The following is a 27,894-nucleotide window of genomic DNA, read 5'->3' as shown; positions in this document are numbered from 1 at the left end:
AAATCTCAGCGACACTGCTGCCTAGTGTGAGACCCTGGGTGAGTGCCTGTCCCTGTCTTCTCATCTGTACAGCAGGGCTAATGCTGAGATCACCACACGGGCCCGCTGGGTCACAATCCATGTGCAGTGCGAGCTGTGGTGCCTGCCACGGCTAGGCGGTCATGTGTGCTGTCATTGTGGCTGTAACTGGACGGTCTCCAAGTACACCAAGAACTCACCCTCTCTGCAGTGTCGTCTGCCTGTTACGTTCTCTTCCTCTTTCACTGGCGGATTCCTAAGTTTTCCACAAGGACTACCTCCTCCAAGGGGTTTGTTCCCTGCTCTGGGATCCCACCGTCCCTGTGCATCCCCAGCACAGTCCTGAGGATCCCGGGACTGAGATCTGCCTGCTCCCCAGGGGCAGGGCAGGAGCCTGACTCCTCTCTGGCCCCCGGTATGGCCCAGCACGTGGGAGGGAGGCCCGTGGACTCCCAGGCTGAACGAATCAATGACACACACTCAGAGAGCAAGGCCATCTGTACTTGTGTGAACTCCACTGCCACTGAGCGCCTCCTGGGGTAGAGCCTGGGTCTGGGTCTGAGTCATTCCCGGGGTTCCAGCATCACCCAGCCTGCAGCTGAGTATGTGGGTACCTAGAGATTTCCTTCCATATTGTCAAAAGTGAGCTTAAGGAAGCCCAGAGAAGTCAAGTACTTCTCTCTCCACCAGGCAGAGCCAAGTCCTGTATGCCCAGGGTCCAGGGAAGGTGACAGTCTTGGGGACAAGCGAGAACCCGCAGAGGTATGCAACGGTGCCCAGCACAGGTCTGGCACGTGGTCGGGGCTCAGGAAAGGTTACCTGACGTTGCTGGGCACCGGGGTGACAGGTGCGGAGCAAAGAGCCTCGGCAAACGCTACTCTGCAACGCACCGGGGGGACCCGGGACAGATCACGTCCCGTCTCAGGGCTTCAGTTTACCCTGAGGCGGAGAAAAGTGACAAGACACACCCGGCAGGGCCATTGTGAGGAGTCAGTGGGTAAGAGGCCAGGGTGGATCCTGGCACCCAATCAGGTGCCAGAGTGGCTTGCCAGGGGGTGGTCCCCTCTCTCCCGGAGGTGCCCACGATTGTTGTTGCAACCAAACTCTTTTATTGCTGCTCTTCGGCTGCGTCACACGAAGGCCGCGTCCAACTGCAGCAGCCCGCTCGCCTCCCCGGCCCCCAGGGCGGCCTGGCACAGCTGCAGCGTGTCCTCAAGCGCCAGAGGCTGGGACGTCTCGATGATGGCAATGGTCTCCCCCAGCTCCGTACACATGATAGTCTGCTGAGGCTCAGGGGGCGGGGGAGGGGCAGGAGGTGGCGACCGGGGCGGCTGCAGGGTCAGGGTCCGGGCTCGGGCGTGGACACGCTGGTGCAGTCGCAGGCCCGCCAGGGCGTGGAACCAGCGGCCGCAGGTCCCGCAGTAGTAGGGGCTCTTGTTGTACAGACCGGTGATGGGGAGGCGGGGTGCGCGGGCGAAGGCCACGGGCCGCAGGTGCAGCCTCCGGTGCTGCTGCAGGTTGGAGCTCTGCGTGAAGCGCTTGCCACAGTCCAGGCACTGGTAGGGACGCGCACCTGTGTGGGTCAGCTGGTGGCGGCTGAGGTTGGCCAGAGAAGCAAAGGTCTTGCCACACGAGTGGCACTGGAAGGGCCGCTCGCCCGTGTGTGTCCGCAGGTGGTTGCGCACGTGGACCAGCTTCTTGAAGCCCTTGCCGCACACTCCGCAGCGGTGACGCCGCTCGGGGGGCCCGTGGACCGCGCGCCGGTGCCGGGAGAGCCGGGAAGCCGAGGCGAAGGACTTGGAGCACTGTGGGCAGGGCAGCTGGGCGGGCGGGGCGGGGGGCGGCGGCGGTGGCGGCGGCGGCGGGGAGGGCTCGGCCGGAGCCGGGGAGGCGGCCGCCGGCGCGGGGGGCGCCCCGCTCTTGCCTGCGTGGGTGCGCCGGTGGTAGAGAAACTTGGTCATGTTGCTGAACGTCTTGCCGCAGCGGCAGCGATGTAAGGGGTTGGCGGTGTGTGCCCGCCGGTGAGCCACCAACGTGAGCTCCGTGCCAAAGCCGCGGCCGCAGTCCACACAGAGGTAGCGGGCTTCGCCGCGGTGCAACCGCAGGTGCTGCTCGAGCGACGCCGCTTTCTTGAAGACCTTGGAGCAGGTCGTACACTCGTGCGTGCCGCCGACGTGCGCCCGCCCATGAGCCAGCAGCCGGTTCGCCGAGCTGAAGCTGCGCTGGCACTGGTCGCAGCGGAAGGGGTGGGCTGCCGATGCCGGGCCGCGGGATGCCCGCCGGTGTCGCCGGCGTGCCTCGGCTGACGTCCAGCGGGGGGGACAGTCCCCACAGCCCCGGGCCCGGCCGGCTGTGGCCCTGTCGCCTCCCGTGGCGTCATCACCAACCTCTGCCACCACCTCCTCCTCCTCCTCCGTCTCTTCATCGTCTTCCTCCTCCTCTTCTTCCTCCTCCTCGAGCCCATTGCGCTCTTCTTTCTCGAGGGAGTCAAAGTGGGTGCCCTGATGCTCCAAGAACTCCTCGGGAGTGGCACAGAGGGTGGAACACTCGGGACACTCGTAGGGCTCCATCTTCACTTCTGGTGGAGCAGGGAGGGGAGGTGCCGGTGCCGGGGGAGGCAGAGGGGACAGCACCGGTGGTTCGGCCGCCGTAGCAGAAAGGTGCCTGGCCTTGCGATGAGCCACCCACAGCTCAGGAGAGGGGAAGAGCTCCTGGCAATCCCCACACTGGTACTGGATCTGGCTCGCAGACTCCCGGAGGTGGGCGTCCTGGTGGGCCAGGAGCTCACCAGGGGACAGGATGAGCTGGCTGCACTCCCCACACTGGAAAGGCCCATCCTCGGTGCCCGCCATGAGCTCTGGCTCCAGGCCAGCATCCTGGGTGACCAGCGCCTCCTCCTCTGTGACAGCAGGCACATGCCGCTCCTGGTGAGAGAGAACTTCCTCCAGCGTGTTGTAGAGGCTGCCGCACTCAGAGCACATGAACTGGTGGTGCTGGAAGAAAAGGGAGGAGGCGAGGGCCTCCCCAGGTGTCATCTCGGTCACCTCTGTTGACATCTCCGTCATCTCTCCTAACATCGGTGTTGACGTCTCCATCGCCCCTGGTGACATCTGTGTTGGCATCTCGGCCGCCTCGGCCACCTCAGCCGCCACCTCTGCCATGGTGGGGAGGGAGAGTAGTGCCTGGAGAAAAAAGGGGAAGCTGGTGAAACATCGAGAAGCTGAGAGAAGCAGGGATGTCTCAAGAGCTTCCTTGCCCATCCTGTCGCTCACCGGCCTCTGTCAATCGGCAAGCCTGCATCCAGTGCTCACGCCTCAGTCTTCAATGAACCTGTGTTTCTGTAGCCGACCCCTGCCCCAGGGTGCCGGGCATCTGTGAGAGAGACAGCCTCTTTCAGTCTGGCCTCAGACGTCACCCTCCCTCCTTACCCGCAGGGCCAGTTGCACCCTTTCTAAGGACACCTCTCTTTATGCCTCTCAACGTCTGCCTGTAGTTTCCTCACTGTTCAGCCCCGTTCCTCCTACTGTATGTACACACAGACATGCAGCAGTGTTTGAGAGCGCAGGCTTCTGGACCGGACCGCCCTTGGCTTGAATCTGCGTTCCACCACTTACTTCCTCCGAGACTGTTTTGTCACCTGTGAAACGGGGTAAAAGTAGTACTGACCACAAACACCCTGGTACTTGAGAAAGGTTAGACAGAACCATGTCTTGGAGTTCTCCAGAGATGCTGTTTTTGAGTCCTAAGTCTTTGTGGTTGCCATTCCTTCTGCCAAGAGAGTTCGCTCCTCTTCTTGTCCAGCAAACTCCTGCCCAGCATTTCCTTTGTGAAGCCTTTTCTGACAACATCTCTACATTCTCAGGGTGATGTCCATCCACTCCTTCCTCCTTTGGGTTCCTATAGTAACCTGTGCCACCTCTATCATAGCAACTATCATGAGTCCGGGTTGCAGTCTGTGCTCCTCTCCAGACTGAGCATGCAGGCAGGGCAGGTCTGATTCACTGTAGGGGCTGATGTCACCAACAAAACCACGGACCCGGGCCAGGGATTTTTAACTTCTGAACCTCTGCCTATGTGCCCTGTCTCCCCTTCTACATGCGTGGGCTCCACCCAGGCCTCTTTACACAGCAGGGGCTCAGAGGCAGTTTAGCAAATGACTGCCCTCCCACCCCCTGCTAATTTTCTGAATCCAATCTCCACTGTCTCAGTCTTTAACTCATCTGTTAGTGCCAGAGGGCTGGTGGAACTCAGCTTACACCCAGGCATGCAAAGTTGCTCATATTAAGCTCCCGGAGGGATGTTAGTCTCTTCATCACTGATGTGGTTCCAGCACCAAGAACAACGATTAGCTCACAACAGGTACTCAGTAGATATTCTGTGAATGAATAATGCTCCCTCCAGGAAGTGAGGCCACGAGAGCTTAACTCTCCCTGTGCCCATTCCACTTCTTTCCACCAGGCCAACTTTCCTATTAGACCGTGAATTTCCACAACAACACAGCCTAGCACATGACTCTGTTTTCAGCTGATATCCAATAAATGTTCCTCGAATAAATGATTCACTAAAGGCCCAGGAGTTACTTTTTCTTAACTACAAATCCCAACTCCCTCACTAATATACGAGTCGCCTGGGCCCTGCACACAACGGCCACCCAGTAAGGTATCTTCCTGAAAGTAGTCAACCCGGAGCCCAAGAGTTCAGTTCTTCCTTGTTTACAGCCCCACACTCCAGAGAACTCCCATGGGGCGAGGCCCAAGGCCTGGGGTAAGGCTTACACAAAGTAGGAACCCAGTAAATGTTCTTCCAGAAGGCTGCCTCGAGTAATCTAAAATTCGGACTTTTCGCCCACATTCCTCCCTTTCCAATTATGGGACTGTGTACTATCGGTTGGGAGAGACAGGGGCTTTTTATACCATAGATCAGTAAATCCTTCCAGGAAAGAACCCACCAGGGGCCTGGAAGTTCAACTTTTCCGCTACACATCCCATTTCACCGACCGCACTTCTCAACTCCGTAGCACGAGAGTACCCTGTAAGGGCTGGGGGCGGCGGGCTCAAGGGTAGGGTCCTGCACGCCGCAGAAGCTTAATCAATGCTCCAGGGCACATAGGAAGGAGCGCTCTCCTTCCACTCCGCGCCGCTCCCGCCCTAGCGCAGGCCCCAAGGCTCTTCGTCCCTCAGTGTCCCCTTCGTTCTCCCTCCGCCCCCTCCGTACGCCCAGTGCTCTCTTCCCCCGCCCGCCCCGCGGCGCCCTCACCCGTCTCTCTCGCCTCCTGCAGCCCCCGCCGCTCTTGACACAGACCCTCTCTGCTCCAGGCGTGCGGGACCCCTCACTATCCACACCTACCATTGGGCGGTGCCCTTACCCGTGGCAGCCAATCAGAGCTGGCAGCAGAGGGCACGCGCCCCCGCGCCTGCGTGTTGACGCTCAGGCGGGGTTCGGCGAGTTTCTCCACGCACACAACTGTGCCCTGTGGGCGGAGTCGGGCCTCAGACAAGCGCCTGCGCAGTTCTCCTGGGCTGCTCTGCCAAGAATCAGAAAGTTAAGCGGTGAGAAGAGGGCATCATTGGAAAAGAGGGCCCAGGGAGTGGAATGGGTGGCGGGAGACCTTGACAGAGGTGTTATTTCATGGCTGAAGAGGCTGAGCATCTCCGAGAGCACAGCTTTGGAGGCAGACACAGCTTTGGAGGGTACTTCCCCTCTCTGGACCTCACTTTTAGTAGTGTGTAAAATGGGCTTGACTCACCTCAAAGGCTGTTGAGGGGATTGGATGAAATCAAACACGTAAAAGCTCTCAGCACAGGGCCTGATACACCGTGGGTGCTCCCTATAACCCATGTAATATGGACATAGTCCTTCCCAGTTTGTAAAACTGCTTTCCCTTCCCTCCCACTCTTCGGTTGATTTAAGGATATTCACCGGGCTTCAGTAGGTGACAATTGCCATCGGAGGGAGGGACTCTTTCGAGGTCACTGCTGCAGCCCAAGTAGGGCCAGTGCTGAGCCAGTGCCAATCAGGACCCAGGTCTCCTGCCTTCTAAGGAGAGATAATTCCAGGGATGGGAACCACTCTGGGTAGGGGACTTGCGGGCCTTGGCCTTGACTCACCAAAGTGTGTGGGGGAGTGTTGGGGGGGTGGCCACCGCGCCCAAGGCCCTGCCCCGGGGAGCTGCTCAGACACACAGCCTGGACTCCAGTTCTCTCGCTAGAAAGAGTGCAACTTGTAGGCGCAGGTTAGAAGAGGGGGTATTGGAAGGCCCTGTGACCTTGGAGGGCAGAGATTGGAAAGGGTTTCAAAGGGAGGGGTGTTTGAGATGGGGACATGGTGTCTGACTGTAATGGGGGACTGTGATGGATGACATCAGGAGGTGCACGGTCAGGATGGAGGGGTCTATTGCAATCGGGAAGGAGGTATTGGTTCCTAACATGAGATGCGGGAGCTTCCTGGTCTTGATCAGGGGAAGAACTTAGCTGTGGGGGTTTGTGTTGGATGAAGGGAGATTTCAGTCGGGGGCATGAGATGGCACAGTTGTGATGTAGGTTCCTGGTTGCCATTAGGAATAAGGGGCAGTGTAATGGGGGAGTGTCCAATTCCTGATCATAAAGGGGCCTAGGCGCTATTTGAAGCCAGGACTGTCGGGATTGTGGTCCTTTGCCATGGGCAGTTAGGAGCAGTGGTAATGTGGGCGTCTATGTCGTGATTAGGATGGAACTGTAGTACATGAGATGGATTTGACATGGGGGGCAACGAGGACCCGACGGGTTAAGTCACGGGCTCACAGAAGAACCCTGCAACCAGGTACCAGATCCAGTTCAGAGGCGGAATCGCTCTCGCTTTGCGCAGGCGCAGCACTGGCGAGCTAGACGCTACGGTTGGAGGCGGGCCCGGAGGGGTGGGGCTTAGAAGCTTCACTCTGCGCTTGCGCCGAAGGGGCGTGGCGGTCGCACCTGCGCGAGTTGGGGGAAGGAGGAGGGGCGAGGTGACGCAGGCGTAATAATAGAGAAGGTGCCAGAAAGATCCAAAACAAGTGGCTGCGGCCGTCGCCCAGGAGTCGTCAGACGCCGGAACCCGGTGAGGATCCAGAGAGGCCTGAGGGCGACTGGTGGCGGGTAGATGGAACCACTTGGGTGTTGGGGAGAGAGCGGTACCGCCCTTGCAGGGCGAGAGGGTCGGGTTAGGGCAGCACCACCTGTGTGGGGCGAAGGGCTGCTTTGGTAGGCTCCACTTGGTGGGGGGCAGAGGGTCGCTTTCGGAAGGTATGATTTGGGTGGAGTCGCGGCGCTGATCGGACAGTACCACTGGCCGGAGCCAAGGGGCACGTCCGGACAGTGCCACCCAGAGTCAAAGGGCAGTTGGCAGGGTGCCCTGGGATGGGCCCCCGCGCTTATTCGGACCGAATCACGTAGTCGGGTCCGGAGGCTGGTTCGGGACATACCACCTGAGGAGGGGCGTTCGGGCTGGGTCTGGGAGGACGAGCGGGGTCTAGCGTCTCGACCTGTTACTAGGGGACCTCGGGCGATACCATTCCTTTCTGGGGGAAGGGGGAGGCAGAGACGGCTGGGTTGTGAAAACAGCCTTGCCCAGCGGATCGAGGTTGGGGAGACGCACTGGCGGGGGTGGGGTCCGGGTCCCCGCGTCGCTGACCATTGCCCCTCCCCTCTGTGTGGGTTCTAGGCCCTGGTTCTGAGCTTGTGCCGCCCCCCTCCCCCGGGTATGGCGCTGTCCGGGTTGACCCCGGCCCCGAGCTGGGAGGAGGATGAATGTCTGGACTACTACGGGATGCTGTCGCTTCACCGTATGTTCGAGGTGGTGGGCGGACAGCTGACCGAGTGCGAGCTGGAGCTGCTGGCCTTCCTGCTCGACGAGGCCCCCGGCGCGGCCGGCGGTCTGGCCCGCGCCCGAAGCGGCCTGGAGCTGCTGCTGGAGCTGGAGCGCCGCGGGCAGTGCGACGAGAGCAACCTTCGGCTGCTGGGGCAACTCCTGCGCGTGCTGGCGCGCCACGACCTGCTGCCGCACCTGGCGCGCAAGCGGCGCCGTCCAGGTAAGGTTGAATGGGAGGATGACAGACTTCCGGTGGGGACAGGGCCTTTCTCTCTCTAGGACTCTATGGTTGCCAGCGATATGGACAGCACCATATCAGCCTATGTCCCAACCCGCGCCGCCCCTCCTCCCAGAGTATCAATGAGGAACACAAGAGGGAGGAGGCATGGCTTTTTGGGAGAGGTGAACTTGTGGAATTTGGTCACATCAGTGAGGTTTGTGGCCAGTGTTTATGGAGTGCTTATTTCATGCCAGGCACCACGGTAAGCCCTTCGTGTGAACTATCCCCTTATATCTTCCTAGTAGTCCCATGAGGAAGTTCTGTTAGTGTTCCCACCAGAGAAACCACAGGGTTAAGAAGAGTTAAACAGCTTGCTTACGTATAAGAACTGAATCCTGTGTGTTGAGCACAGAAGTTACAAGGTGTTGGGACTGACAAAGTGTTCCATGAAGCTTATATTTAGTGTGGGGGGGGGGGGAGGGGAGCAGCCATTAAGGCAGGTAATTTATTTTTAGGTTTGGTTATAAAAAGATTAAAGCAAAGTTAACAGAGTATAGAAAATAGGCAGCGGTTTATAGCGAAGGCGGCCTTTCTCAGATTGGATAACCAGTGAAGATTTTCCTGAGAAAGCGACGTTTGAATGGAGGCTGTACTGCTGATGTGCATAGATCTCACAGGAGAAAATGCTAGGCAGAGGGAAAGACAAGCTTTCACCCCTTGGGTCAGGAATGAATTTGGTATCATCAGAGACCTGTGTGGCAGGAGCAGAGAGGGAGATAAGCCACTTTACACAGGGACTTGCAAATGACACATGTAGAAAGTGTGGTAGTCAGGATTCAAAGGCAGCTGGCTGGGCTCTGAGGGCTTGGCTCTGCCCTTAATCCTCTGAGGGAAGTACTCATGGAGGAGCAGTCCTAAGAAGATGAGGAATTCAAGGATTTAAAGGACAGGAGTCCTTTGTGTGTCTTGGGATTGAGTTGTTGAGCTCTTGGCTGGGTTATTAGGGGTGCAGTGGATAGTTGGGGAGGGGGAGTGTGACCTTCCCCTGCCTAGAGATAACCAGGAGAAAGGCAGCACTAGAGAAGAAGTGACAGTGTTTTTGGAAAAATGTGTCTGGAGGTTAGGCTACGGAAGAGCAGATTTGGGGACCGTGCTTACTTCTTGGGGCCTCAGGGAGAGCTGGGGGCAACATTGCAGGGGCCTGACCGTGGCTTGGCTTACAGAGTAACCCTGACAGTTGGAGCTGCTGTAGATAGGGGTGGGGTGGCCCCGGGAGGTCACGAGTCTTCTCTATCTCTGTAGGCATCTAGCATCCACCGGGCAGGAAGCCTTTGAGAGGGAGCAGATGTCTGGGCTCCGACCTCTGGGGAACCTGGGCTCCCAGTGGAGCAGTAATCTATCTCCAGGTGGGAATTGGAGGCTGGGCCTAGGAGGGTGCCAGACGCTGTGAATACTTCTCTCCATTTTTCTCTCCGTGAAGTGTCACCGGAACGTTACAACTATGGCACCTCCAGCTCTTCCTCAAAAAGGACAGAAGGCAGCCGCCGTCGCCGTCGCCACTCAAGCAGTACCTCAAATGCCCAGCAGGGCCAATGGGAGACAGGTGAGCCTAGGCTGGTGGGCACGATGGCAGCATCCCTTTCTTCCTTCTGAATCCTGATGAACCCACTCCATCCTGGCCCATTAAGGAAGGGGACCAAGGGGTCATTCTGTCTGCGCATTCCTTTGTGTGTATGTGTGTGTGTTTGTTCTACAAAAGTATGTGTCCAGAAGCAATGAATGGAATTGTTTGTTGTGGTTTTATAGTTCATCCGAATGACCTCACATGGTGGGTATTCTTCACGTGGCTGTCTTTGCTGGATACCTTTCTGAGATTTACTCGTGTCGAGGACCTTTAATTGGTTGCTTTTAATTGCCGTGCCAATTCATTTATGCAGCCTCCTCTTTCCTAGTTCCTGAATTATTCAAACATAACTTCAAACATACAGAGAAATTGAAAGATGGATGCAGTGAACACGCTCATATCTTTCACCTCGATTCAGTAATTTTAACATTTTTGCCACTTAAAAAAATTTTTTTTTCTAATGTTTATTTATTTCTGAGACAAAGCACGAGCAGGGGAGGGGTAGAGAGAGAGGGAGACACAGAATCTGAAGCAGGCTTCAGGCTCTGAACTGTCAGCGCAGAACCTGACTTGGGGCTCAAACTCATGAGCCATGAGATCATGACCTGAGCCAAAGTTGGACGCTTAACTAACTGAGCCACCCAGGTGCCTGTACATTTTGCCACTTTTGCTTTATGTGCATGTACACGTAACGATGGGTTTTTAGTTGAACTCTGAATGGAAGTTACAGCCATCGGGACACTTTCCGTCTAAATAGCAGGCATTTCTTGAGAATAAGGAGAATGTTCTAGACCACTTCCAGACCGTTATCACACCTGAGAAAGTAAATACTAATTCTCTGATATCCTAATGGTTCATTTTCAAATCTCCCCAAGAGTGACTCTATTTTCAGGACTCACTCATAGTTGAGTTTCTCTACTTTGAATTATTATGTCTCCTTAATCTCTTAGTTTAGGACCCAAACTTCTCCCCAACTGTGTATTTGTTTCTTTTCTTTCCCATGACATCCGTCACCTTATTGACCTGGTCAGGCCCGTTGTTTTGTAGAATGTCGCGATTATCTCAGGAAGTGCCTGATAATTTCCTGCTGGTGTCATTTAACTGGTTCCTTTGTCCCCTGTATCTCCTGTGACGTGGGAAGCCACTCCCCCCCCCCCCCCCCCCCCCACCCAATACTCACACCAGGAGACAAGTGTGGCAACAGCCACTGGGCATTGTTTATAGTTTATAAGTTGAAACTTGGGTAATTTCCAGGAGTAATAGCTTAGTGAGGTGAAAGTAAGGTGCAAAAAGAAAAAAAAAAAAGTGGGTCAGGAGGCTTGGTTAGATTCAGGTTACATGTTTTTGGCAGGAATGTTCCTCAGTCGATGCTGTGTGCCTCGCTGTGGAGTGCATCAGGAAGCTTAAGGTCTGCTTTTCTTGCTGTGAGGGGGAAGTTTGATCACTTGCTTAAGGTGCTGTCTGCCATATTTGTCCTTTATAAAGGCACATTTTCCCCTTTCATGGTTAGTAAATAACCTATGGGGTGACACTTGGGCACATCCAGCTCCCCAGCGGTATCGCCTGTGGGTTTAGCATGCACTGTTGATCTCTGCCTGAACTGGTCATTACATTGGTGTTCACAAAAGGGTGATTTTCTTACTATTTTTTCAATGTCTATCAGCTGGCATGTAGTCTTTCAAGAGTTTTTCTGGGGCGCATGGGTGGCTCAGTTGGTTAAGCGTCCGACTCGATCTCAGCTCAGGCCTTGATTTCAGGGTCGTGAGTTCAGGCCCTTTGTTGGGCTCTGCACTGGGCATGAAGCTTACTTAAAAAAAAAAAGTTTGTCTTTTCTCTCTCTCTTGTCCTGAGGGGTGGGGGAGTGTCACTATGGACTCATGTGTTATTATTTATTTACTGGGTTAGAATATGTTAGTCATTCTTCCTGATGTTCAGATTGACTAGCTCCTACTGTCTTTTTGATTTGCTTCCATCATTCTTTGGGTTTCCTGCTCTGTGCCACTGTAAGGCGTCCTGGACTCAGCTTGTACTTTTCTCTCTCCAGCCCTGCAATCTGCTGTTTCCAGAAGCCTGGTTTCTTTTAGAGGCACTGGCATGTAGACACCAAGACTTGGGTGCCGAGTAGGCACATTTTTCTGGGTTCTTTTAGTGAACAGAGTTAAAGACCGCTTTAAAAAAAAATTCCTATTTGGGGCAACTGGGTGGCTCAGTCAGTTAAACGTCAGACTTCATCTCAGGTCATGATCTCACAGTTCATGAGTTCGAGCCCCGCATCAGGCTCTGTGTTGACAGCTTGGAGCCTGGAGCCTGCTTAGGATTCTGAGTCTCCCTCTCAGTCTGCCCTCCCCAGCTCTCTCGCACTCTGTGTCTCTCTCAGAAACAAAAACAAAAACAAAAAACAAAAAAAAAAAAACCTATAAAATTTAAAAAATAAAAAAAAATTTCTATTGGTGTTTTCAATTCAAAATTAACATTACAAAGATTTTTTTCTTCATGTTAAAAATTTTGTTTCTTTGTTTTCAAAAAAATTTTTTTAAGTTTATTTTGAGAGAGAGCAAGTACAGGAGGGGCAGAGAGAATCCCGTGTAGGCTCCACGCTGTCAGTGCAGAGCCCAGCTCGGGGCTCGATTTCGAGAACTGTGAGATCATGTCCTGAGCCGAGATCAAGAGTCGGATGGACGCTGAACAGACTGAGCCACCCAGGCCCCCTTAAGAATTTTGGTTCTTAATAACATTGGGAAAATGGATTTATTTGCTTCATTTTACAGCAATCATAAAATAGCTTTGAAAATATGACGTCAGTACCACTGCTGACTACATCTACTGAACGAAACATACCATTTATTTGTGGTTCTTCCTGTCTTAGGAGTATATCCCACTGAGAGTTTATACAGTCAGAATGTTCTTCCAAGTTACTTGAAATAATTCTCTCGTTCGTGTTACTAATTATATGTATGTGTGTATATATATATATGTGTGTGTATATATATATGTGTGTGTGTATATATGTATACGTATATATATATACATATATATATATATACACACATACACAGCTAGATTCGTTTATTTCTGTTTAATTTTATGGTTGGTGTTATTTTGGTCTCTTAAATTTTTAGAATACGTAAAATGGTTATATGACTCAAAAGTCAAAACTAAGGTACATAGGAAAGATGTTCTTAGAAGTATCATTTCCAGTGTTGCCCCCACCCCCTAGTGAATAGGTAACCAATTTCACTATTTCCAATTTATCTTTGGTGTTTTGTGTTATAAAAATAGCAAGTATGTATGCTTGTTTTCTCTTTTTTTAATGTAAAATGTAGCAAATTATAGCCACTTATATTATATTTTACTTTATTTCACTAAACAGGCTACTCCGGGAAGTTACTCTGTACTACTTGTCAGATATTTACATTGCTTTCACATTTAGATAGTTATAAACAATGCCCCAGTGGCTTGTTTCCTGGCGTGAGTGTACAGGGGTTTGTTCAGGGTCAGATGTGGGACTGCTGGGGGGTGGGGTGTGCTCTTCTGAATGATGCTAGGTTATACTTACTGGTTATGTATTTTCCTTTTTTAATGTTTATTTTATTTATCTTGAGAGCGAAAGAACACAGGTGAACACGGCAGGGGCAGAGAGAGAGGGAGCGAGAGGATTCCAACCGGGCTTCGCGCTGTCAGTGCGGAACCCGATGCGAGGCTCGAACTCCCAAACTGAGATCATGACCTGAGCGGAAATCAAGAGTCGGATGCTTGGGGCACCTGGGTGGCTCAGTCGGTTAAGCATCCGACTTCAGTTCGGGTCATGATCTTGCGGTTCGTGAATTTGAGCTCCGTGTCAGCCTCAGACCCTGGAGCCTGCTTCTTCAGATTCTGCGTCTCCCCCTCTCTCTGTCTTCTGCTCACACTTTGTCTCTCTTCCAAGAATGAATAAATAAGCATTAAAAAAAAGAAAAAGAGTCAGATGCTTAATTGAGCTACTCAGGTGCCCCAACTGTTCATCTTATGGACAGGGCCACTGAGGTTCAGGAAGCAGAGGGGCTCACCCAGGGTCTCATGGCATGGAGACCAGCCTTGAGCTCTTCTCCAGGCGCCTGCCTCAGTGCTCTGTTATCCTGGTCTCAGCATGCCCTGTCTTTCCCTCCTCAGGTTCCCCACCGACCAAGCGGCAGCGGCGGAGTCGGGGCCGGCCCAGTGGTGGTGCCAGACGGCGGCGGAGAGGGGCCCCAGCCACCCCCCAGCAGCAGCAGGAGCCAGCCAGACCTGCCTCAGAAGGCAAAGTGACCTGTGGTAGGTGTCTGCGGGCCTTGGTGAATGCCAAGTGAATGGCACATGGAGCCTGTGACAGGCTGCACACAGGGTGGGAGAGACAGGCACTCGTCTGGAGTGTGGCACACCTAGTGGGTAGGCAGTGGCTTCTGTCCTTCTGGACTCGGATGTCCTTTCTGTTACTATCTTGCTTGTTTATGTCTGGTCCGGAGTTGAAAGATCACAGGTGCTACCTTCTCCAGGAAGCCTTTGCAGACCACTCCCTGCTCTCAATTTCATATGCTTTTTCAGTAAATGTTTTCATGGGTTTATGTATTTTATAGTCTTTTCTTCTGCAGTGGTGGAATATCGCACAGGGAAAAATGAGGATGCTGGGACAGGCTGCCAGGTTCATTTCTTGGTCTTGGCACTTAAATAGCTTGTCTGACCTTGGGCAGGTGGCTGAACTCTTTTGTGTAAGATGAGGCTGACAGTGGTGATTTTCAAGTAGGGTTGTGGCGAGAGAAAATGAGTTAAGCCGGTAATACATTCACAGCAGCGCCTGGCCTGGGGCCCATGCTGTGCGCTGCTTACCAGTTTGTGCCTCTTCGTGCTGTTACTGTGCAGTGTGCTTGGGACAGGAATAGCGGTGAGGTCCCTGCCCTTGGGGAGGCGACCTTCTAGTAGGGCGACAGATCAGTGGAACTGAAGCTCACTTTATAGATAGTGCCATGAACAGAGGGTGGGGAGTGGGTGGAGGAACCCGGCTGGAGCCGAGCTGCTGGGCCCGGCAGGCCTTGGAGTAGATGGGAGTTGGGATTTTATTCCATACGGCGAGTGTTATGTAGGGTTTTCAGCAGAGGATTGGGGTGCCCCGATACTTGGTCTTGACGGAACTCCGACTCCATCTGGAAGATAGATCAGTTAATAAACGACTTACGATTTATAAAGGACTTAGACCTGTGCTAAGCGTATAGGGCATGCTCCGCCAGGATGTGTTAAGTAATTTGAACAAAGAGGAAGCAGAGAATTGAGTAAAGAGGCTGCACAGCCTGAGCAGGTGAGGCTGAAGGTCTGGCCCGGGGAAGTTCTGTTACAGAGAAGGGGTGGACTAACAAGGCTGCCTGGGTCTGCAGGTGTGCTGGGTGGGATGGGGTGTAGGGGGGAGATTCGTGCTTAGACTTTGGCTTTGAGAAAGTCTCCCTGGTCCTAAGGGGAGTAGACGGGTGCGGGTGGGCACGCTCTCTCTCTCTCGTTCAGCCCACACCACTCTGGTTCCTCCTCCCCCGAGTGTCACATGAGGCTGCAGATACCTGCGCTGAGTGCTGCCGGGAGGAACAGACCAATAGCGCCAGCAGTGTCCTCCAACAGCCCCCAGCTTGTGGGGGTGGCTGCCCGGTGTGACTCTTCCTCGAGGCAGGCAGTAATTACCAGAGCCCCCCAGAGCCACCTGGCTGGCAGAAGGAGTCACTGCCTCCTAAGGAGCCTGCTGAGCGGAGGCTGGGGAAGGGTCTCTAGTTGGCTGCAGAGGCTTCGGGTCTTCCCTGAGGGCAGGGCTGTGGCAGGGAGGTGCTTACATAGGGTGTGGCTGGGGCTTGCTGGGAGGACTGTAAGCAGGTCTGACTGCTGACTCACTGGGCAGGGTGGGGCTGGAGGGAGGCCCTCCCCAGTAGGGCCCTGGTTGTTGGTTGTTTCCTCTGAAAAAGCAGGGATGGCTCACCTTTTTTTTTTTTTTTTTTTAATGTTTATTTATTTTTGAGAGAGAGAGAGAGAAAGACAGCACTACTCGGGGAGTGGCCAAGAGAGAGAGGAAACACAGTATCCAAAGCAGGCTCCAGGCTCTGAGCTGTCAGCACAGAGCCAGAAGTGGGGCTCGAACCCTCGAGCTGTGAGATCATGAGCCAAAGTTGGACGCTTAACTGACTGAGCCACCCAGGCGCCCCCAGGATGGCTCACCTTTAACAACGTCTAATACCAAGGGTGGAAGGAGGCGCCTCCAGACCCGAGTGATCTGCCGTTCTTGTCCCCTCCTGTTGTGTGAGCGCTATGGGGGTTAAGCCCTAGTCAGCTGCCCTCCCGAGAGGGGTAGAACTAGACTAAACTCTGTTTCCAAAGGGGAGGGACATCTGGAGTATCCTGGGTTTGGACACAGGACCTCTTTAGTTTCCATTCTTTCAGAGACATCCATTGGGCGCTGTGCTGGGCATGCTAGTCACTTGGCCCTGAATTCTCAAGACAGCCTTGAGGTAGGGGTGATAGCCCCGACCGTGCAGAGTGGCAGGGTCAGTTCCTTCTCTTCTCCCACGTGTGTTCTCAGAGCATTTACTACATGCTAGGTACGGTGGGGATGGCAGACGCTTGTGCTCACAGGGTGCATGGTTTGGTGGCAGGAGACAGAAACTTCAGGTGGCGACTGAGAGAAGGAAGGGCAAGGGGTGGGGAGTGATGGGAAATGCAGTTTAAGAGGCATTTTCAAGGTAGGGTCGTCTCAGAAGCCCCCTTGGAAAAGACCGAGTGAGCTGGGAAAGAGGGTTCTATATACAGGACAGCAGGTGCCAAGGTCTGAGTAGGAGTGAGCTGGTGGTGATGAAGGGATGGTGAGGAAGCTGGCGAGGCTGGAGTCAGGAGCAAAAGGAGACAGCTAGGAGGTGAGGCCGGGAGAGGTGGTGGGGCCCATCCTGCGGGGCCAGCAGCCATGGGCCAGGGCTTTTGTTTATTTTTTTTTCACTTATTTTTTTTTAAAGAACATTTTTTTAATGTTTGTTTATTAATTGTTTTTTAATGTTTATTTTTGAGTGAGAGGCCAAAACACGAGTGGGGGAGGAACAGAGAGAGGGAGACACAGAATCTGAAGCAGGCTTCAGGCTCTGAGCTGTCAGCTCAGTGGCCCTGTCCATAAGATGAGCAGTTGGGGCGTCTGGGTGGTTCAGTTAAGCATCCGACTCTTTTAAAAAAAAAAAAAACTTTTTTTTTTTTTAACGTTTATTTATTCATTTTTGAGAGACAGAGTATGAGCAGGGGAAGGGCAGAGAGAGAGGTAGACACAGAATCTGAAGCAGGCTCCAGGGTCTGAGTCTGACACAGGGCTCAAATTCATGAACCGCAAGATCATGACCTAAGCCGAAGTTGAAGTTGAACTCTTAACCGATTGAGCCACCCAGGCGCCCTGGTGTTTTATTTATTTTTGAGAGAGAGAGCACAAGCGGGGGAGGTGGCGGGAGTCGGGGGGCGGGGGGGACACAGGATCTGAAGTGGGCTCTGTGCTGACAGCCGGATGCAGGGCTTGGACTCATGAACCGTGAGATCATGACCTGAGCTGAAGTCGGACGTTCATCTGACTGAGCCACCTTGGTGCCCCTCATTTCTTTAAATGATGGAAAGCAACCAGAGGATTTGAGTGACAGGATGAGCTTTGCTTTTTTCCCTGTTTTCTGTGGAGAAGGTACAGAGGCAGATACGCCAGCGTGATGAACCTTGTCTCTTTCACCTGGTTTCAGCAGCTGTCAACTCATGGGTGATCTTGCCGCATCATCCGTGTTGTTTGGGAGTCAATTTCAGGTGTCTTGTTATTTCATCTGTAGATTTTCCACTGTGTACTTCTAAAAGATCAGAATTCCTTAAAAAAAAAAAAAAAAAAATACCACACCAAAAAAAACCTGTCTAATTAGCGCTCTTAAGATCCAGTTGTCTCATGAGTGCTGGCTCTCCTAACCCTCTCCTGATCTCAGAGATTTCCCCATCTTGCCGTTTTCTCTCCCTTGTTCCCCTTGCTTTGTAGTTGTTGAAAGTAGTTCTGTAGTTTGCCAATTGCATCCTGTGGTAGAGGGATTGAATGTGTTCCCCTATTGTCTGTATTTCCTGAAAATTGGTGGTCAGGTCTGGAGAGGTCTGATCAGATTCTGGTTTGATGATCTGTTGTATTTTCAAGCTCGCTTCCCAGGTGGTATCATGGCCTTCCATCAGGAAGCAGGTAGCGGCTGCTGATTTTGTCTCTGCCGTTGGTGGCAGCCTCTCCTTATTGTTCAGTAGAATCTTAATGTTTGACATGTCTCAGGGAAGAGACTAAAGCAAGGGATGGGGTGCCACCGTGTCCAGAGGAGGATGGTGCTGGCCCTGGAGTCTGGTGACTGGTCTGAGGTGACCACACCCCTCTGCATCTCCAGGGCCTCCTTTGTAAAACCAGCACCTGCTGGGAGTCCCCTCCCGTTTCCCTTGGCGTCTCATTCTGCCCCAGAAGGGAGGGGACCAGGGGGCGCTGGGGCCCACTTGCGTGCAGGAAGCCAGAGCATCTCTGCTCACTAAGACAGTGTAGCCACAGCCTCTGCCCTGGGGGCAGGGAGCCTCTGCACAGCTGCCCTAGTGGAGAGGGACTGTGGCCAGAGGAAACGATTTGGCCGCACGGGCGCCAGACGCTCTTTGAGCCTTGCTCCTCCTCAGTGGCGCACCTGGGCCAGGCAGTCCGCTTCTCTGCACGTCTGCTGCTTCTCTTATGGCCCAGCAACCTTTGGCCTTCCCTGACTCCTGCCCTGGCCCTGTTCCTGACCCCCCCTGCTGCTTCCGCAGTGCAGCTGGAGTCGTCTTGGCGTGAGGTCATGTCCTTCCTGAGGCCCTCCGAGGGCTCATCATGTGCCAGGCACTGGCCTCCGCTCTTGACTTTCATCCAGCTGTGTCATCCCCAAAGCGGCCCCATGGAGAGCAGGTGCTGGTTTTACGTAGGAGGCCCTGGAGGTGCGGAGGGGTGTGGTCACCTTGGGAGGCCCCGGACTCCCTGCTCCACCGGGTTCGGCCCCACCCCTTCAGTCGTGCCCTAGTGCCCTTCTCCTCGAGGTCCTGCCACACCGACCCCAGCCTGTGAACACCTCAAGTGCATTTCCTGCTTCCAGACTTGGCGTGCGGGCCATGCTGTATTCCGGGAATGCTGCTCTTCACTCCCCTGGTTTTTCTCTCTCGACCTACTTGCTCTTCACATTTGACTTCCAGTGTCATTTCCTAGAGAGGGCCTGTCTGATCACTGCCATCTAAATTACACCTCGCTCGCTCTAATTTTCTCTCATGGCCCTCGGCATGTCTTTTAATTCCAGGTTTCTGTATGTCGTTGTGTGTGTGAGGGGCAGCAAACAGGACAGGGGTAGTTAAGAGCTCAGGCTCTGGAGCCAGGCACCTCAGTTGGAATTCCAGCCCTGCCATTTCCTGTCTGTGTGGCCTTAGGCAGGTGATTCATCCTCTGTGCCTCAGTTTCCCCATCTGCAGAAAGGAGGTAATAGCACTGCCGTATGAGGTTGCAGGGATAATCAGAGGCTTAATAAATGTGACACGTGTGTGCAGGCTGTGGTAAATACTATGTATGTGTGAGCTGTTGCCCTTCAGTCATTTTGGTGAGGACTAAAGGAGAGACTGAGCTTGGTGCCCATGATTCAGGGCCAGGGACAGAGAGGCGGCTCACCTACTGTGTAGGTCTCCTTTTTCCTCATGGAGTCTCCTTGTTCTCTTTCTCTGTGTACCACACTCTCGTGTTCCAGACCCGAGGTTGGACTGTGGTCTGGTGAAGGATTTCCTCACTTGTCAGTGGGGATGAGGAAAGTGCTGTGGGGATTTGGGGCCCATGATTGGGAGAGCCCTTGGGTAGGACCTGGCCCATGAGAGGTGCTCTTTAACTGGGGTTCCATATCTTCCAGGCCCACTTGTGGCGGGGGAATGCACATCATGCCAGCATTCCTGGCACTTTGTAAATATATCTGTTGAATGAAAGAATGGATGGGACAGACACTAGTCCATCCTGGTCCTGTTGTCCTTCTACCCGCCATGGGTGGGGGATAGGCTCTGGGTGAACAGTTTCTGCCACGGGTTGAGTGCCGATCTGTGCTGAGGAGAAAGGCGATCTGGGAGGATTTCACCTGCATAGGATGTGCGGTTCTGTGGGCTGGGACTTGCTGGGCGAATGGGTGTTGCAGGGCAGAGGAGGTGGACAGGTCGTTGTGTAAGGCTTGTGTTGGGGGCACTGGCCTTGTGCCTGGAGGGCAGGGGATGGGGGAATGCAGCTGGGACCGAAGGAGCAGAAGAGGTTGACTTGGGTCCAAGTGAGAGAGGCCAGGCCCGGGCAGGGGCTGTGGGCTAGAGAGGTGGGTGTTGAAATCACAGTTCCCGTTTCTGGGTGCTTTCTGGGTCCTAGGCCCTGGGGCAAGTGCTTCATGAGTCGCCTTATTTAACCCTCATGACCACACCGTGCGGCAGGGGCCTCTTGTTTGTCTGTTTATGTTTTTCAGATGGGGAAACAGGCTCAGAGAGGTGAGGTCACATGTCCAAGGCCCCACAGCTAGAGAGTGGCAGAGCCGGGACTCGCCTCAAGGTCTGTCGGACTCCGCCACCTGGCTCCGTGCCTCTGCCACTGAGCTTCCCTGTGTGGCCTTAGACAGGTGCTGCTCCTTCCAGTCCCCTGCTCCCTGGCCCCCACCGACTGAAGGCATGGTCAGACACTCATGGGAGGCAAGGATGTGGGCCCAGAGGTCTTAGGTGGTTTGTAGGTGGAGGGGGCTGGGTCTTGGTGCTGTGGGAAGTCCTAGGGGCCGAGGCCAGGTAGGTTTCCTTGGGCCTTGAGCTGAGAAGGTGAGGTTCCCCTCCAGGCCGAAAGAGGAAGGGTTTGGGGTTTGGGGTGGGAAGAGGAAGTGGGTGGTACTGAGAAGTCATCTGGGGGAGCAGAGACCTGTCTTCCACCTTGTGCTCTGTGGCTGACACTGTGAAAGGTAAAGGGAGTTGGGGACATGGCCCTCCCCCTTCCAGAGCTTCAGTTTCCTCATCCGTCGAATGGGTTGACAGCCCCTGCCCCCCAAGGCTGATCCTGCTCAGTGGCCTGGCCTAAAGCATCTGGTACATTGGAGCTTCTGGCGGCTGCTGTTCTTGGAGCACCTGTCAGGCATGGCTTACTGTGCTAGCTGGTCCTTTTCCATCCGTTGCTCTCTTTTTAATCCTTTTAACAATCTTTCAGAGTCGGAATTCCCCGTTCAGGTAAGAACCTGGGCTCAGAGAGACTGTGACTTGTTCCAGGTCACACAGGTGGTGCCTGGAGGCTCTTGGGTTAGAATCGTCTCCATGGACCCGAAGCTGTCCTCTGGGGCACCGGAGGCTCAGTGACCTCCGTGGAGGGCTGCCATTCCCCGACCAGGTGACCTGGGGCAAATCACTTCACTTCTCTTTGCCTCCATTTGCTCACCTGTAAATTGGGGTGATAGCAGGGCCTGCTACATGGCGTGTTTGTGGATTAAATAAATTCGGAGTGCTTGTTGTCTTTTCCAGCTCCTAGCTGATCCTCAGGGCAGCCGTGTCGTTAGTAGCTGAGGTTCTGTTAGCCTGAGTCACGGGTGGGAGTTCAGTAATCCCACAGGGAGGTGACATGCCTGAGGTCACATTTACAGGGCCAGTCTAGGAAGTCCCAGGTCCTGTGCCCTGTGCGGAGCTGCCACCTCATTTGGGCAGATGTGGGCGGGGTTCTATGCAATAGCAGCGCGACTCAAGCTGGCCTAAGCACAGAGGGAGTGGATGGTAGCTGAAAATCCAGGTGTTCCCAGGGCTCGCATGGGGAGCTCCGTTTTTCCCTCTCTTTCAGTGATTCTGAGTAGTCCTCGTGCTCTCTCCCCTCTCGGTGGCCGAGTGACCTCCCGCAGCTTCGGGCTTACGGCCCACTATCTCAGCCACCTCTGAGGGAAGAGAGCGCCTGCTACCAGTCGAGCCAGCCCAGTTTCAGCCTGGAGATTCCTGGGCGGTGCTCACTGGGTGGATGGGTGCCGGCGATGTGGCTGGCCCTGCAGGAGTGTCCCTGAAGGCAGGAGGGGGTGAGGCTGGTTGTCTCAAGGCAGGTCCTTTAGTTCATGTGTTGATTCTTTCACGAATATACATCGAGCACCCACCGTGTGCCACAGGGCTGCACAAGTGAATGAAACAGTCCCTTTGGGGACTCAGGGGCGGCAGGGAGACAGGTGGTAAACGTGACGGTATAAAGGAAAGTGCAGAGGAAGTTAGAAAGTGATATGTGCCTTGGGAAGAAATGGAGCAGGGTCTGGGAGACTGGACATGTTGGGGGCCGGGGTGATGGTGGTAAAGTTTTAAGTAGGTTAGATGAGGCCTCAGTGGGAAGGTGGCATTTGAAGGAGGAGAGGGAGCAAGTCCTGTGAAGACGGGCAGAGCAGCTCCAGCCAAAGGAGAGGCAGGGCTGGGCAGAACCTGCCTGGTGGGGGGGCGGTGCAGCAGGGCACTGAGGCTGGAGCTGAGCACGTGAGGGGAGAGGAGGTCGCCAGGTCAAGAGGTAACAGAGGCCAGGCCACAGGAGGGAAGCCATATGAGGGTGTCACCCGTACTTGGGTGTGGTTATCAGAAGGGGGAAGGATGTGGGGAGGTGCAGTGCAACCCATGGCGGGGTGGGAGGAGCCTGTTGGAGGAGGCTCTATGGTGGGAGGAAGGGTTGCGGTCCCCCTGGTCCCATTGCGCAGTGTGTCGTGTGTTGGCTCCTCCCTGACCAGTCGTTCCTTCCTCTGCAGACATCCGGCTCAGGGTGCGAGCAGAGTACTGTGAGCACGGGCCTGCCTTGGAGCAGGGCGTGGCATCCCGGCGGCCCCAGGCGCTGGCCCGGCAGCTGGACGTGTTTGGGCAGGCCACTGCAGTGCTGCGCTCCCGGGACCTGGGCTCCGTGGTGTGTGACATCAAGTTCTCGGAGCTCTCCTATCTGGACGCCTTCTGGGGCGATTACCTGAGTGGCGCCCTGCTGCAGGCCCTGCGGGGCGTGTTCCTGACTGAGGCCCTTCGTGAGGCCGTGGGCCGGGAGGCTGTCCGCCTGCTGGTCAGTGTGGACGAGGCCGACTACGAGGCTGGCCGGCGCCGCCTGCTGCTGATGGAGGAGGAGGGAGGACGGCGCCCAACTGAGGCCTCCTGATCCTGGACCTGGAAGGACTGAACCCACCTCCCAGCCTCCGGGCCACTTTCTCCCCCGGAGGACATCCATCTCTGCCCCTAGAGGACTGTCACTCCAGCAGCTCTGAGGACTGGACAGATGGCCTGGCCCCTTGACAGCCTCTCCCACAGGATGTGGGCTCTGAGGCCTAAACCACTTCCACCTGAGTTTTCTTCCCAGCCTTCCCCCGACCCTACCCCCAGGTGTGTTCCCTCAGCTTCAGGAGGCCAGGGGCACAGGCATGCAGACCGGAAAGGAGGGAGGCACATCTACACATTCACCAAAGGCCCCCTGCACACCGTGTCCCTGACCCTGGGCTTTGTGCACACATGCACACTGCCCCCTCTGGAATTTCCCCTGGCTGCCCTGGCCTGCTCCACACATGTCTTTGGCCTCAGGGCTTCTCTCTCAGGATCTCTGATTTTACTGCCCCCAACCCTGGACTCCAGCACCGCTGGGCCCTGGGGCTAGGGTGCATGTGGGGCCTGCTCACCTTGCCCTCACATCTCCACAGCCGGCCAGGGCTCTGCCCAGCTTCCATACACAGACCTGGCTCCACATCCTCCTGCCCCCCCAGAGTTGGACGTGCAGACTTGGACATGGACCTGCACCCAGCGTGTCACACCGCAGTGCATGTCACACCACAGTGCAGCAGCATTAGACCAAGTGTGTTGCCTATGGGGCCAGGATCAGAAACCCAACTTCCTTCTCAGAAAGGGAAGGCAGAGGCTTGGGGCTGATGGGAAAGGCCTTTTATAAATGGCGCCAATAAAACTGCCCTGGACTGGGGCTTAGGGTGGGCATCGAGACTCCCTAGGACTCTTTCTTTATGGGCTGGAGGAAGGAGCTGATGAGGTCCTGGGCCCAGTACCCATCCTGAAGTTCCTGGCCCAGTATCAGGCTAGTGGAAGGGCAGGAGGCCGGAGTATCATCTGCCGCTGCTGCCAGAGGCTTGCCCGCCTCTCTGGGCCTCAGTTTCCTCATGTGTCAAAGGAAATACTGCCTTGGGGTCATACCTCTCTCAACCCTGTTTGCACATGCTTGGCTCTTGGATGTTCCTGGGAGTACTAACCAGTGTTAATTTTATTCACTGAGGTGGGCTAGATATCTAGCCCAAAGCTTTGGAAAGCGAGTGGATCATGAGCCACAGTTCTCTGCCTGGAATCCCTGTCCAGATGGCGCCTCATGCCTTCTGAACAGTCCTCTCCTAAATCTGGACCTGCATGCTTCCTCCTGAGGCCCAACACTTCTTCCTGCTGCTTGTGGCTACAGGAGGTTGTGGCCTCCTGTTCTTTCCCCACCCCTTGTTTAAGGGCTTAGGAACTCAGGTTTCTTAGTACCCCATGTTTTCCTTACTGCGTGGGAAGGGAACCAGGGATGGGGGTGGGGTGAGAGGGGGTGGGCAGGGACTGCTAACATTTCATGGGGGATGGGGGGCTCCTGTTAACATTTGGGAACCTGGACCCCTGGCCTCCGTTGGTGTGTAGGAGCAGAGTGGCAAGTCTAGGAGTTGAGTCCTGTCCAGGAGTCAAGACCTGGTCTAGTTAGTGGCTATGTGACTTCAGACTGTCATACCTCTACCCTCTCTGAGAGGGAGCTTAGGTCTGCTGGACACCCACTCAAGATCTATTATCCCCATTTAAAAAAAAAAAAAAAACAACTATTTTTGAGAGTGTGAGTAGCAGAGGGGCAGTGAGGGGGGACAGGATTCTAGTGGGCTCTGTGCTGACAGCAGCGCCCCCTTCTCCATGCGGAGCTTGAAATCATCATGAACCGTGAAATCATCTGAGCTGAATTCTGACGCTCAACCGACTGAGTCTCCCAAGCACCGCTTTACCCCCATTTTTGACAGAAGAGGGCTTCAGGGAGGGGAAGTGCCTGGCCTAGAGGATAGAAAACAACTGCGCTCCAGAGCGTCTTTCCTCTAGTGGACGGCAGGTTGGGGAGACAGGTGGGGGGATTTCCACACCCCTTCCCTCCGGTTCGGGGACCCTCCTTGGTCTGGGCGGGAGTAGGTTCTCCGGTATTTGGGGCTTTCCGTACTTGGGAGTGGAAGCTGCTGCTGGTCCTGGCCTCTGCTGCGCCAAATCGCGGTGTGCCTCTCCATCAGGCTTTGAAGCGTGTGTCTCCGCCCCTTATGAATGATGGACCCCGCCTCCTAGCTGGAAGAGATTGGGGCCCCGTCCACGCGTCAGTTCCGCGGCACAGGCCCTGCCCATGCTCCGCCCATCCCTATTCTTCAGGCCCCTCCCACTCCACCGCGTCAGCCGGAGGTCCGCCTCCTTCGCTGGCACGCGCGTGCCCGAGGTAGGGATGCCTAACCGCGAGGCCGCTGGAGCCCGCGCAGGCGCAGTGCATGCTAGGAGCCGGCGGTGGCGGGAACCTTGAGCTGTCTCGCGCCTCCGGAGCTTCTCAAAGCGCGTCCGCTGTGGAGCTCGCCTGGACTTGCCAGAGCCAGCGCCGGGCACCGGTGGTGACCGACACACCCTTGAGGCCCAGAAGTGAGTCAGACCCAGGCCATAAAGACAACCCAGGGAGATCAAAGAGCTTCAGGAGTGGAGAAAGATTCCGTGGGGCAGGGCACGGACAGGCTGCGACCAGGCGAAATAGGGGCCTGTGGGAGCTGAGAGGAAGGTAGTCCATGGTTTCACAGACGAGAGGAGCCTGGAGCTGGCTCATGAAGGATGAATAGGAGTTCCACCGAATGACAGAGAGGTAGCGTTCCAGCAGAGAGAACAGGCCCTGTGAAGGCCTTTAGGGAACATTCCTGAATGGGATGTAGAGAGACAGATGGACACAGTCAGAGGTAAGTGGCTGTGCAGAGTCAGACGCCCCTTCATTTTCACAGCTGCCATCTGCCCCTCCCCCCCCTTCCGCCCAGGCTGGCGGCCGATGTCAATTACAGTACAATTACAGTGGAAGCTGGTAATGTGAGGCGGGCCCCGTGTGCCTGGGGCGTGGTGGCGCCCGTGTCCCTGGCCCTGCGCCGGCCTCCACCGGGGCCCCTGACAACGCTCTGGCAGGGTGGTGGCCCCGGGGAGCTCCTGTTCTGATGGGGGTGGGCAAGCCACACCCAGAGCGGGCAGTGACCGAATGAGCAGCAGAGGCTGGGGGAGCCCAGAGGGCCCTGAGTGCTCAGAGGGCCTCAGAAAGGCTTCATGGATTGGACCCCGGCTCATTCTGTTAAAAATGACCACCACCACGATACATTTCAACTGTGAAAGATAACATTCCGAAAAGTACATCCAACAGGTAGGTGGTGTTAGGAAGTTGTACAACACCTGCGCCTCTTACACTGAGAAATACATTGCCAGCACCCCAGGAGCCGCCCCGCCCCCCCCCCCCCCCAGCCCCCTGCTGTCATGTGCTGCCTCCTGATCACAACCCCCTACTTCCCCCAGCTGGGAACACTATCCTGGGTTTTACAGTCATAATTCCTTGCCGTTTTTTTTTTTTTTTTTTTTTTTTTTTTTTTGCTAGTTTTATGTCACTCAGTGATGTAGTTAACTTTCTCTCTTCTTGCACTTGATATAAAATGGAATCGTACAGTATGTCTTCTGTCACGTCTGATTTCTTTTGCTCAGTGTTGTTTGTGAAGTTCTTCCACGTGTTTGTAGTTGGTTCAGGTTTTATGAACATCCCACAAATAAGTACTTCATGCGTTGCACTGTTGATGGACATTCAGGTTATTTCCAGTTTGGGGCTGTTATGAATAATACTGCTGTGAACATTCATGTGCATGGTTTTTGGTGAACAAATGCTGACGTTTCTGTAGGGGTATACCTGCAAGTGGAATTTGCTGGACGTAGGTATGTTCAGGTTTGGTAGATCCTGCTTATATGAGTTTCCTACGGCTGATGTAATAAATTGCCACACATTTGGTGGCTTAATACAACAGAAATGTATTCTCTCTAGTTCTGGAGGCCCAAGGTCTAAAATCATTTTCACTGGACTGAAGTCAAGGTGTTAGCAGACCCATACTCTCTCCAGAGACTCTAGGGAGGAGTTTGCTTTTTGCCTCTTCCAACTTTTGGTGGCTGCCAGTGTCCCTTGGCTTGTAGCCACATCACTCCAATCTCTGCCTCTGTGGTCACATTGCCTCTTCTTCTCTCTGTGACACATCTCCCGTGACCTCCCTCTTATAAGGATACATATGATGGCATTTAAGGACCATCCAAATAATCCAGGGTAACTCTTCATCTCAAAGTCCTTACTTAACCACATCCGCAGTCTTTTTGCCACATACAACATTCACAGATTCCAGGGATTAAGCTGTGGATACCTTTTGGGGACATTTTGCAGCCTACCATATCACCAAACTATTTTTCTAAAGTGTTTGTCCCAGTTTACTCTCCCAGCACTGAATGAGAGTTCTCTTTGCATCCTCTCTCTCTTTTTTAAACTTTATTTTGAGAGAGAGGGAGAGAGAGAGAATCCGAGGCAGGCTCTGTATTGTCAGTGCAGAGCCTGATGTAGGGCTTGATCTCATGAACTGTGAGATCATGACCTGATCTGAAATTGAGTTTGATGCTTAACTGACTGAGCCACCCAGGCACCCCTGTCTTTGCATCCTCTCTTTACTCATCCTCGCCAACACTTGGTATTGTCAGACACTTTAATTTTGCAAATCTGATGAACAGTGTGGTGTCATTGTGGTTTCTTTTTCTTCCCCTTAATGGCTAATTTCTGCTCATTCTTGAATGAGGAGTAGGGAGTCTTTAGGTGGATAGAATGGGCAAGGGTATTCCAGATAGGTGAAATAGCACATATGAGATCTCAGGGAACACGTGTTTTTTTTTTTTTTTTTTTTTTAATTTTTTAACGTTTATTTATTTTTGAGACAGAGAGAGACAGAGCATGAATGGGGAAGGGCCAGAGAGAGAAGGAGACACAGAATCCGAAACAGGCTCCAGGCTCCGAGCGGTCAGCACAGAGCCTGACGCGGGGCTCAAACCCATGGACTGCGAGATCATGACCTGAGGCGAAGTCGGATGCTCAACCGACTGAGCCACCCAGGTGCCCCAG

At 54.4% G+C, this 27,894-nt stretch overlaps 2 protein-coding genes and 1 long non-coding RNA gene across 11 annotated transcripts; 1 reads left to right on the top strand and 2 right to left on the bottom strand.

Annotated features, from left to right (window-relative positions):
• Positions 1–498: 498 nt before the first annotated feature.
• Positions 499–5,493, bottom strand: ZNF526 (zinc finger protein 526). 7 transcript variants are annotated; one of them, XM_045442188.1, is made up of 3 exons: positions 5,384–5,493; positions 3,291–3,655; positions 499–3,200 (listed from the first exon to the last, which is right to left on the bottom strand). In XM_045442188.1, exon 3 carries the CDS (start codon positions 3,177–3,179, stop codon positions 1,149–1,151), a length of 2,031 nt encoding a protein of 676 aa, XP_045298144.1. In that variant the 5' UTR covers positions 3,180–3,200; positions 3,291–3,655; positions 5,384–5,493; the 3' UTR covers positions 499–1,148. The 7 variants fall into 7 exon arrangements, with proteins under 7 accessions (XP_045298144.1, XP_045298143.1, XP_045298146.1 ...); XM_045442187.1 differs by having other exon boundaries at positions 5,275–5,384; XM_045442190.1 differs by lacking the exon at positions 5,384–5,493 and adding an exon at positions 5,275–5,379 and having other exon boundaries at positions 3,291–3,390.
• DEDD2 (death effector domain containing 2) lies at positions 5,460–23,672 on the top strand. 3 transcript variants are annotated; one of them, XM_045442194.1, is made up of 5 exons: positions 5,460–5,567; positions 7,693–8,059; positions 9,540–9,662; positions 13,833–13,973; positions 22,460–23,672. In XM_045442194.1, exons 2-5 carry the CDS (start codon positions 7,732–7,734, stop codon positions 22,849–22,851), a joined length of 984 nt encoding a protein of 327 aa, XP_045298150.1. In that variant the 5' UTR covers positions 5,460–5,567; positions 7,693–7,731; the 3' UTR covers positions 22,852–23,672. The 3 variants fall into 3 exon arrangements, with proteins under 3 accessions (XP_045298150.1, XP_045298151.1, XP_045298149.1); XM_045442195.1 differs by lacking the exon at positions 5,460–5,567 and adding an exon at positions 6,944–7,127; XM_045442193.1 differs by lacking the exon at positions 5,460–5,567 and adding an exon at positions 6,947–7,089.
• On the bottom strand, positions 13,323–27,894 carry LOC123578874. The gene is made up of 3 exons (XR_006702544.1): positions 27,870–27,894; positions 27,002–27,007; positions 13,323–13,435 (listed from the first exon to the last, which is right to left on the bottom strand). It is a non-coding gene; the product is annotated as an uncharacterized LOC123578874 (long non-coding RNA).

Source organism: Leopardus geoffroyi, chromosome E2 (assembly GCF_018350155.1).
Source record: "Leopardus geoffroyi isolate Oge1 chromosome E2, O.geoffroyi_Oge1_pat1.0, whole genome shotgun sequence".
In the NCBI taxonomy this organism is placed as follows: Eukaryota; Metazoa; Chordata; class Mammalia; order Carnivora; family Felidae; genus Leopardus; species Leopardus geoffroyi.
This window is presented reverse-complemented; position numbering and strand designations above follow the sequence as displayed.

Coding starts and splice junctions, on each gene's coding strand:
- ZNF526 (XM_045442185.1), bottom strand. CDS start 5,367: ATGGTAGGTGTGGATAGTGAGGGGTCCCGCACGCCTGGAGCAGAGAGG. Junction 3,201..5,274: donor GCAGGAGGCGAGAGAGACGG/GTGAGGGCGCCG, acceptor TTTTTTCTCCAG/GCACTACTCTCCCTCCCCAC.
- DEDD2 (XM_045442194.1), top strand. CDS start 7,732: ATGGCGCTGTCCGGGTTGACCCCGGCCCCGAGCTGGGAGGAGGATGAA. Junction 8,060..9,539: donor GCGCAAGCGGCGCCGTCCAG/GTAAGGTTGAAT, acceptor CTCTCCGTGAAG/TGTCACCGGAACGTTACAAC. Junction 9,663..13,832: donor GCAGGGCCAATGGGAGACAG/GTGAGCCTAGGC, acceptor TTCCCTCCTCAG/GTTCCCCACCGACCAAGCGG.